The following is a 10745-nucleotide window of genomic DNA, read 5'->3' as shown; positions in this document are numbered from 1 at the left end:
ATGTTATTGCATGATCAATATCACTAGTAAAGGAAGTCAGTCTATAGTATTAGACTAAGGTTGTGATGTGTGTTCCTATTGACAGATGACTGCTGTGAGAAGTTAGTCACAGAGACGGTCTATCTGGGAGGAGAAGCTACCATCAGCTGCAACTATCCAGAGGACCATGAGGACAGCATCAAGCATTTCTGCAAGGAAAGCAAAGACTTCAAGACTTGTGTTTATATGATCGCTGCTTACCAGAGAACTGCTAAAGCTGGGCGTTTCTCTGTATCTGACAACAGAACAGAGAAATTCTACTCAGTGACCATCAGTGACCTGACTGAAGATGATACTGGGACCTACTGGTGTGGAGTAGAAACCAGCAGGACAAAAGACTGTTACATTGCACTGATCACACAGGTGAAGCTACGTGTTATAAGTGAGTATAAACAAGACTTCTATTTCTTTAGCATGTGTACCCTAAACACACAAGTTACAGTAATATCTATTTGATCAAAGTAGTTTGATTGAAATCATATTTGCATGTTTTTTATTTGTATGTCATTCACAGATTGGAGGGACATCAAACCAATCAGTGTGACGGAACAGGTGGGGGAGACTGCCAGGCTCACTTGTAAATATCCAGCAGACCACAAGAAGAATGAGAAGTTCTTCTGCAAGGGGGATAGTCCTTTAACTTGTGAAGATAAAGTAACATCTACACAACCTAACATAATTATTTGGAATGGGAGGTTTTCCCTGAGGGATAACCGTGAGAAGACCAACTTCACTGTGCACATCAAGAAGCTGAAACCAGAGGATTCTGGGACATACTGGTGTGGATCTGATAGAAGGTGGAGACCTGCAGACTACACTAGACTTCACCTCTCTGTGGGTCAGTGGATCAACTCTTTACATCAGTGGTTACTGGTTGGAGGATATATAGGAGGACAGGCTCATTGTAATGGCTGGAATGGTATGGATGGAATGCTATCAATACATGGAAACCATGTGTTTGATGTGTTCGATACCGTTCAATTTATTCCATTCCAGCCATGACAATGAGCCCGTCAAACTACAGTATATCTCCTCCCACCAGCCTCCTCTGCTTTCCATGCTGTACACCTACAGTAAATGTGTCATGTCTGACAGTAAAAATAATAAAAAGCCATAAAATAGCAATCACTTCTAGAACATTGGGAAATATGGTGTTATTATCTAATTGTCAAAAACCAGTTCATTGAAATGTAGCATTGAACTAAACATCTTATCAGTAGTAGTTGTTCAGTGGTTGACAGCAGGCAGTGAGTGTGTTAGTGGAGGCTGGGTGTGTCTGTGTGTTTGTAATGGTGTGAAAAGCCACTGGACCAGGACACTGTAACTTCCTCTGTAATGTCTTTGTGTTTCTATATCTGTCTCAGTATCACTAAGCAGTCATGAGTTCAAGATATAAAACCCCAGGTTTCAAAACTGAATGGCATCATGAAACCTGCAGTTGTCATGTGAGAGAAAGACAAGGAGAGAGACAGATAGAGAGAGAGAGATAGAGAGAGAGAGAGTGATGGAGGGAGGTGAAGGAGAGAGAGAGGCGGCAGGTAGTTTAGTGGGTTAGAGCATTGTGCCAGTAACCGAAAGGTCGCTGGTTCTAATCCCACATCTGTCGATGTGCCCTTGAGCAAGGCACTTAACCCTAATTGCTCCTGTAAGTCTCTCTGGATAAGAGCATCTGCTAAATGACAAAAAAAAAAAAAAAAAAAAAGAGAGAGAGAGAGATATATGGTGAGCTAAAAGAGATCCAACACATTTCAACAGGAAGAAGTGAAACCACCCTGTATTTACATATGTCTGTCTAGAGAGGAAAGTTACAACAATAACAATATGTATCATGCACTGTCTCTTTCTCTCTATCACTCTCTTTCTCTATATATCTCTCTTTCTCTATATCACTCTCCTTCTTTCCATTCTCTCTCTCTCTCTCTCCCTCTCCATCCATCTCTCTCTTTCCCTGTGACTCTCTCCCTCCATGACCCTCTCAATCTGCTAAAACATTACCCAACTTGTGTCCGTTGTTTTCAGTGGCACCAACAACCACCACAACAACAACAACAGATCCACCAGCTACAACCACCTTCACCTCACCATCATCACCATCATCATTTTCACCATCATCATCATCACTCAACGGATCTGGTAAATAAACTTTTACAAATTCAAATGTATTAGTCTCACTTTGGTTAGTGGTAGCCATGTCTGTATGTAGTGTTATGATATGAGGGTAGGTTAGTGTAACAGTAGGTTTGTCTAATCGGTTCCGTAACAGTGTGTGTGTGTGTGTGTGTGTGTGTGTGTGTGTGTGTGTGTGTGTGTGTGTGTTTGTGTGTGTGTGTGTGTGTGTGTGTTTGTGTGTGTGTGTGTTTGTTCCAGGTACCTCAGTGGTCATCATGGTGTCTGTTAGTCTGGTAGTGTTGCTGCTGGTGATCAGCCTGATCATAGTCTACAGATGGAAATACAACAAGGCCACAGGTGAGAAACACACACACACACACACACACACACACAAGGTTATAAAAGGAGAGAAAGTTCTCCTTTTCGAAATCTTTTCATTCAATACATACAAAAAAACATTTGCATAATCGACTAAAATATAAATGTAAAATAATATCCCTGTCATCATTTGTCCCTGGTTGAGAAGCAGAGGATAAATAGGGGAAGTGCCTCTGTCTCTCTCTCTCTCTCTCTCTCTCTCTCTCTCTCTCACTCTCTGTCTCTCTCTCTCTGAGTAATGTGTGTTGTGTTCCACAGGATCTGTCTCTTCAACACACAGAGTGAGCCCAGACAAAGGGAACAACGAAGGGGTCAGTTTATTTTATTTGTTAGTTTTAGTGACTGAGTGATGTGATTGAATGATGTCATTGAGTGATGTCAATTAGTGTGTGTTTTATGTGTTGTGTTGAGTGATGTCATTGAGTGATGTCATTGAGTGTGTTTGTGATATTCTCTCCTCTTCCTCCTCCCTTTTTCTCTCCTGCCTCCTCTTCAGGGTTGTCATGGTGACGGTGACTATGAGGAGATAAAGGAGCGCCCCCTACAGTCAGACTCAGACACTGCGCCCAACACCATCTACACCACCGCCAACTTACCCACAAGCCACTCTGACTCTCCCCACTACGCCAGCGTCAACTTCCACCAGAACCCCAGCGGCCCCAACAAAGCCAGAGTCACCATCACTAAAGAGGGCACTTCATCATGTGACTATGCTACTGTGAACTTTCGTTAAAGCCCCGCCTACTCTACTGTCAATCATCCACACAGCTCCTCTGAGGCTCCTCCCATCAACTCCACAGTCAGCAAACCCAGACACACCTGAGTCACTGGTGTCCAATCACAAGAGACATACACACACTGGCAACCAATCAAAAGAGACATACACACACTGGCAACCCCAGGCCTTTTCTCAATTAGATATGCTCTACTTCTGTGTCCTCTCTCACCTCCTTTTGAAAAATGGCAAAGGAGCGGACAGGCAGTGAGGAGAGTGAACGTGGACGAAAATGCGCTTGTATGAAATGAGAAGCTCCTTCTCCACTCGCCCATCAGGCAAATTACATTTCAAATGACCTTTTCCTGATAGGTGGATCCCCAAATAAATGTGTAAAGTGAAAAAAACGAATTAAGCTAGTTGTGCAAGACATTTTATAGATAAAAGGATAAGTAGCATATCGTTTTTCAATGTGTGCATGTTTTCTCCTCCGACAATACAACAGCTGATTCAAAAGGGGTGTGGCAGATATCAAAACTTTTCCGTAGCAAGATACACTTGTGTTTATTCTCTAAAAGGAGGAGGGGGGGACCAACTTCTGTTTGCCTACTAACAAATTGACACACTCCCCTGCCACTTATTGGTTAATGGGTCACGGAGGAGAGAGGACGGAGGAGAGAGGACAGAGGACGGACTTTTTCCCCAGAGACACCTGAGTCACTGGCAACCAATCACAAGGGACATACACCCTATGGCGACAAATCACAACGGCCATAAACACACTGGGTACCAATCAGAAGGTACATATGTTAACTATATGCACTGACCTCTTTTTTTAGCTAATCTTTTTTATTATTTTGCTCATGGTCTCTCTCTCTCTCTCTCTCTCTCTCCTCTCTCTCCTCTCCTCTCCTTTCCTCTCTCTCTCTCTCTCTCTCTCTCCTCTCTCTCCTCTCCTCTCCTCTCCTTTCCTCTCTCTCTCTCTCTCTCCTCTCCTCTCCTCTCCTCTCCTCTCCTCTCCTCTCCTCTCCTCTCCTCTCCTCTCCTCTCCTCTCCTCTCCTCTCCTCTCCTCTCCTCTCCTCTCCTCTCCTCTCCTCTCCTCTCCTCTCCTCTCCTCTCCTCTCCTCTCCTCTATTCTCTGATCTCTCCTAGCAGTTACTCCTGAACCCCTTACTTCCTCCTCATCACTCTACACCATGCTGTCAACATCATCCAGTAGCCCAGTCTATCACCAACAGCAGTACTACCAAAACAGCAGTCAACAGAGGAGAGAGGTCTTCATTCACAGTCCCTCCTAACAGGTATTTACAGGACACACACACAAAGCTTTGTTTTTGTGAATTTTCTGGACTACAAATGTATTTCCATTCAAAATCCTATTTTCCCTAACCCTAACCCTAACCGTAAACAAATAACACCTAACACCTAACCCTAACCCGAACCCGAACCCGAACCCGAACCCGAACCCTAACCCTAACCCTTAAACCTAAGATAGAATTTTAACAAATTCAAAAAATGACACATTTCCTGACTTTTCAGGTTTTTGTTGTTTTCCTACCTTGTCAGGACATTCACACGTTCAACGGTTCATTTATGGCATATGCGCACGCGTGTGTTTCTGTCTTCTCCTAATGGTAACAGTCATGATTCTCCAGGTCTCAAAGGTTGATGATGAGGAAGATGGTGAGGAAGAAGAAAATATAACTTCCACCCACAATGCAGTGGCCCCTCAGCCGTGTCTAACGCTGACCCAGAATGCATTGCTCATGACACCGCCCACTACCAATCAGCCTTTTAAGCACTCGAACCTCAACAATGTCACAACTACTGACTCCGGATAGACTCTTTAGCACAGAAATCCTATTAAAATCTAACTAACATGTAATTACATTTGAATGTGTAATTAAGTTCTAATATGTAATTCTATGCTCTGTATTCTGAAGAGAAGAGGTTGCCTGATCGTCTGGTTTTGATCCACAAGTGTTATTGTTACCAGAGCTGGGGTCCAATTGAATTGAATTGAATTGAATTCCATTCAATTCATAAAAATAATCACAATTCAATTTATCATTAATGACCATCATTTTCCATGTAGACTTTTCAATCCATGAATAGAATTTCACTTCACTTCCTGAATTGACCTAATTGAAACATATAGTTCATTAGAATAACTGTAACCTCATACCCAGGATCAAAAGAGAGAGAAAGAACCGTCTGGTTGTCGAGATTATAGGATATTTATTCATCAGTACTGATAACATTCTGTAGGGGGCGATGTGGAGGTCGTTCTATTGGTTTACTGGGATCTCAGTTGATTGTCTGTTATGTGATGACATCATTCATTAAGGGGGAGTTGGGTTGTAAAGGAGGGATGTTTCTTCTGTTCAGAAACTCATCTGTTGAGTTGATCATTTACAAAGACTGTATTTGGATCAATGAAATGTCATAGAAATGTAATAAAATATATTGATGTATACTTTAACTATATTGTCATCATCTCAACAATGTGTTCCTCCTCTGCTGGAACAAACATGATAACTTTAGAACAGAGAAGTTGACAGTTTTAACACTTAGTCACCACAGCTAGCTGAGTTCTCTTGTGGTTTAGAAGTCTAACCTCCGGCCGGTTTGAACCAGTTTCACTCTGCAGCACATATAGACCTGCAGACAAGGGGTGGGGTGTCAGAGGAGGGAGGAGCTTTCAATTAAGGAAGACAGATCATTTCAGAAACACCCTGCTGTCAAACGAATAGCTGACAGACAAGCTGTTGTGGACCTGTGCTAGCTGGTAGTATAGTAAAGTAACTTTAACAGTATAGAAACTGAGGAGTAACTGTCTAGAATGAAGATACTCCATGTTGTCTCCTACTGTCTCCTCTCAGGTGAGTCTTTTACCTGGGTTTGTGCAGGGTTAAAGTCAGATTTATGCAGTGTTAAAGTTAGATTTGTAGAGGGTTAAAGTAAGATGTGTGCAGTGTTAAAGTACAATTTGAGCAGGGTTCAAGTAAAATGTGAGCAGGGTTTAAGTAAGAGTTGAGCAGGGTTAAAGTATATTCCCAGGTCATAATTTGTGACTGTACTGTTCTTCTGTCTGACAGCTCTGTGTGTCGTGGAGTCAGCTGTCGTTAATGTGAAGGAAGTGGTAGGAGGACAAGTCAAAATCAAATGCTCTCACAAATGGCCAGGTGACAATGTAAAATATTTCTGCAAAAGAAAATGTAACCAGGGAGATTTACTTGTTCAAACTAAGGGCAGCAAACATTATAATGAGAAAAAGAGATACACCATAGAAGACTTAAGAAATGGAGTGTTCTATGTGACCATCAAGAACCTGAGGAAGTTAGACTCTGGGACCTACTGGTGTGGAGTGGAGAGATATGGACTAGACTCATTCCAAGAGGTGCATCTCATAGTTACAGATGGTAAGTGAACACAATCACATTAGCCTTTTCAAATTCCCAGTTTATTGCTTGTTTATAGGCTTCATGTCATATTTCCAGTGAGAGAAAAGCAAAATGGTGACTGTATTTATGGATACCTGTTCTTTGTCTTTCAATACAGCTACTACAGCTGTCACCCCCAGATCCCATGTCTCCACAACCCTCCCAAACCTCTCTGCAACATCCCCAAACCTCCCCACAACCGTCCCAAACCTCTCCACAACCCTCCCAAACCTCTCCACAACCCTCCCAAACCTCTCTGCAACATCTCCAAACATCTCCACAACCTTTCTGCCATCTGAAGACATCGGTGGTCACTCTTCATCAAGAACAGGTATGATGAATCTCTCATCTCAGACATTACAACTAATATGTTGTGATATGAAATGCTTGTAACGCTGGAGGAAATCAATTGTATCTGTTCAAGCATTGGAAAAATATATCTCTCTCTCTCACTGCTCTCTCTCTCCTCTCTCTCACTACCCCCCCTCCCCCCCCCCCCTCTCAAATAGTTTTTTTTTCTCTCTCTCTCTCTCTCTCTCTCTCTCTCTCTCTCTCTCTCTGTTTTTGTCTGCTTGTCTGTGTTTTGTCTGTCGGTCTGTCTGTCTGTCTGTCACCTGACAGACCCTACCAACCAACTGACGACCAAACAACTGACCAATCTTCCAACCTACCTTACTTTACTTTATTGACTGACCTATCCACTAGTCTACCGACCAACCCACCAGATGACCCTGGTAACGATCCATCAGTCTGATATCTATAGCCTGTAAAGCATAGGGTTGAGTAAATCTGGTCATTTCTGGAAAATCTGGAAGATTGGGGATTTTTTTTTGTTAGTTTTTTTTTTTGGGGGGGGGGGGTAGATCAGCTTATTATTGCAGATAGATTGTAACTTCCATCATTTCTTTTTATATATGTATATATAGTGAGGGAAAAAAGTATTTGATCCCCTGCTGATTTTGTACGTTTGCCCACTGACAAAGAAATGATTAGTCTATAATTTTAATGGTAGGTTTATTTGAACAGTGAGAGACAGAATAACAACAAAACAATCCAGAAAAACGCATGTCAAAAATGTTATAAATTGATTTGCCTTTTAATGAGGGAAATAAGTATTTGACCCCCTCTCAATCAGAAAGATTTCTGGCTCCCAGTTGTCTTTTATACAGGTAACAAGCTGAGATTAAGAGCACACTCTTAAAGGGAGTGCTCCTAATCTCAGTTTGTTACCAGTATAAAAGACACCTGTCCACAGAAGCAATCAATCAATCAGATTCCAAACTCTCCACAATGGCCAAGACCAAAGAGCTCTCCAAGGATGTCATTGACAAGATTGTAGACCTACACAAGGCTGGAATGGGCTACAAGACCATTGCCAAGCAGCTTGGTGAGATAGTGACAACCGTTGGTGTGATTATTCGCAAATGGAAGAAACACAAAATAACTGTCAATCTCCCTCGGCCTGTGGCTCCATGCAAGATCTCACCTTGTGGAAATGCAATGATCATGAGAACGGTGAGGAATCAGCCCAGAACTACACGGAAGGATCTTGTCAACCCTGCTCAAGAAAGCACATATACAGGCCCGTCGGAAGTTTGCTAATGAACATCTGAATGATTCAGAGGAGAACTGGGTGAAAGTGTTGTGGTCAGATGAGACCAAAATGGAGCTCTTTGGCATCAACTCAACTCGCCGTGTTTGGAGGAGGAGGAATGCTGCCTATGACCCCAAGAACACCATCCCCACAGTCAAACATGGAGGTGAAAACATTATGCTTTGGGGGTGTTTTTCTGCAAAGGGGACAGGACAACTTCACCGCATCAAAGGGACGATGGATGGAGCCATGTACCGTCAAATCCTGGGTGAGAACCTCCTTCCCTCAGCCAGGGCATTGAAAATGGGTCGTGGATGGGTATTCCAGCATGACAATGACCCAAAACACACGGCCAAGGCAATAAAGGATTGGTTCAAGAAGAAGCACTTTAAGGTCCTGGAGTGAACTAGCCAGTCTCCAGACCTTAATCCCATAGAAAATCTGTGGAGGGAGCTGAAGGTTCGAGTTGCCAAACGTCAGCCTCGAAGCCTTAATGACTTGGAGAAGATCTGCAAAGAGGAATGGGACAGAAGTGTTTTGATATGAGGGTTGGTTAGTGTTAGACATGTCTGTATGTAGTGTTATGATATGAGGGTAGGTTAGTGGTAGACATGTCTGTATGTAGTGTTATGATATGAGGGTAGGTTAGTGGTAGACATGTCTGTATGTAGTGTTATGATATGAGGGTAGGTTAGTGGTAGACATGTCTGTATGTAGTGTTATGATATGAGGGTAGGTTAGTGGTAGTCATGTCTGTATGTAGTGTTATGATATGAGGGTAGGTTAGTGGTAGACATGTCTGTATGTAGTGTTACGATATGAGGGTAGGTTAGTGATAGACATGTCTGTATGTAGTGTTATGATATGACGGTAGGTTAGTGTAACAGTAGGTTTGTCTAATCGGTTCTGTGTGTGTGTGTGTGTGTGTGTGTGTGTGTGTGTGTGTGTGTGTGTGTGTGTGTGTGTGTGTGTGTGTGTGTGTGTGTGTGTGTGTGTGTGTGTGTGTGTGTGTGTGTGTGTGTGTGTGTGTGTGTGTGTGTGTGTGTGTGTATGTGTGTGTGTTCCAGGTACCTCAGTGGTCATCATGGTGTCTGTTAGTCTGGTAGTGTTGCTGCTGGTGATCAGCCTGATCATAGTCTACAGATGGAAATACAACAAGGCCACAGGTGAGAAACACACACACACACACACACACACACACAGGGTTATAAAAGGAGAGAAAGTTCTCCTTTTCGAAAAAACATTTGCATAATCGACTAAAATGTATATGTAAAATAATATCCCTGTCATTTGTCCCTGGTTGAGAAGCAGATGATAAATAGGGGAAGTGCCTCTCTCTCTCTCTCTCTCTCTCTCTCTCTGTCTCTCTGTCTCTCTCTATCTCTCTATCTCTCTCTCTGTCTCTCTCTCTCTCTCTCTGTCTCTCTCTCTGTCTCTCTCTCTCTCTCTCTCTCTCTCTCTCTCTCTGTCTCGCTCTCTCTGAGTAATGTGTGTTGTGTTCCACAGGATCTGTCTCTTCAACACACAGAGTGAGCCCAGACAAAGGGAACAACGAAGGGGTCAGTGTATTTTATTTGTTAGTTTTAGTGACTGAGTGATGTGATTGAATGATGTCATTGAGTGATGTCAATTAGTGTGTGTTTTATGTGTTGAGTTGAGTGATGTCATTTAGTGTGTGTTTTATATTATGTGATTGAGTGATGTCATTGAGTGATGTCATTGAGTGTGTTTGTGATATTCTCTCCTCTTCCTCCTCCCTTTTTCTCTCCTCCCTCCTCTTCAGGGTTGTCATGGTGACGGTGACTATGAGGAGATAAAGGAGCGCCCCCTACAGTCAGACTCAGACACTGCGCCCACCACCATCTACACCACCGCCAACTTACCCACAAGCCACTCTGACTCTCCCCACTACGCCAGCATCAACTTCCACCAGAACCCTAGCTGCCCCAACGAAGCCAGAGTCACCATCACTAAAGAGGGCAGCTGCCCTAACGAAGCCAGAGTCACCATCGATAAAGAGGGCACTTCCTCATGTGACTATGCTACTGTGAACTTTGGTCAAAGCCCCGCCTACTCTACTGTCAATCATCCACACAGCTCCTCTGAGACTCCTCCCATCTACTCCACAGTCAGCAAACCCAGACACACCTGAGTCACTGGCAACCAATCACAAGGGCCATGCACACACTGGCGACCAATAACAAGGGCCATATGTTAACTATATGCACTGACCTCTCTTTTTAGCTAATCTTTTTAATTGTTTTGCTCATGGTCTCTCTCTCTCTCTCTCTCTCTCTCTCTCTCTCTCTCTCTCTCTCTCTGTACTCTCCTCTCCTCTTATCTCTCTCTCTCTCCTCTCCCCCCCCCCTCTCTCTCTCTCTCTCCTCTTCTCTCCTCTCTCTGTCTACCAATCAAAAGGGACATATGTTAACTATATGCACTGACCTCTCTTTTTAGCTGATCTTT

At 43.2% G+C, this 10745-nt stretch overlaps 2 protein-coding genes across 2 annotated transcripts in view; both read left to right on the top strand.

The window, feature by feature from the left end:
- The window catches only part of LOC311122602 (uncharacterized protein), a 4770-nt gene extending 813 nt beyond the window's left edge, over nucleotides 1-3957 (top strand). Inside the window, exons 3-8 of the mRNA XM_084196943.1 lie at nucleotides 86-421; nucleotides 554-877; nucleotides 2059-2172; nucleotides 2407-2505; nucleotides 2785-2837; nucleotides 3023-3957. Of these exons, the coding sequence (XP_084053069.1) occupies nucleotides 226-421; nucleotides 554-877; nucleotides 2059-2172; nucleotides 2407-2505; nucleotides 2785-2837; nucleotides 3023-3259 (1023 nt within the window). The 5' untranslated portion in view covers nucleotides 86-225 and the 3' untranslated portion in view covers nucleotides 3260-3957. The remainder of the gene's footprint in view (nucleotides 1-85; nucleotides 422-553; nucleotides 878-2058; nucleotides 2173-2406; nucleotides 2506-2784; nucleotides 2838-3022) is intronic.
- Nucleotides 3958-7007: 3050 nt separating this feature from the next.
- Nucleotides 7008-10466, top strand: LOC311122603 (uncharacterized protein). Its single transcript, XM_084196944.1, has 4 exons — nucleotides 7008-7016; nucleotides 9347-9445; nucleotides 9786-9838; nucleotides 10063-10466. The coding sequence occupies exons 2-4, from the start codon at nucleotides 9364-9366 to the stop codon at nucleotides 10429-10431; spliced, it is 504 nt and encodes a 167-aa protein (XP_084053070.1). The 5' UTR covers nucleotides 7008-7016; nucleotides 9347-9363; the 3' UTR covers nucleotides 10432-10466.
- The last annotated feature ends 279 nt before the right edge of the window (nucleotides 10467-10745 follow it).

Source organism: Coregonus lavaretus, assembly GCF_964263955.1.
Source record: "Coregonus lavaretus genome assembly, contig: HAP1_SCAFFOLD_786, whole genome shotgun sequence".
Classification (NCBI taxonomy): domain Eukaryota; kingdom Metazoa; phylum Chordata; class Actinopteri; order Salmoniformes; family Salmonidae; genus Coregonus; species Coregonus lavaretus.
This window is presented reverse-complemented; position numbering and strand designations above follow the sequence as displayed.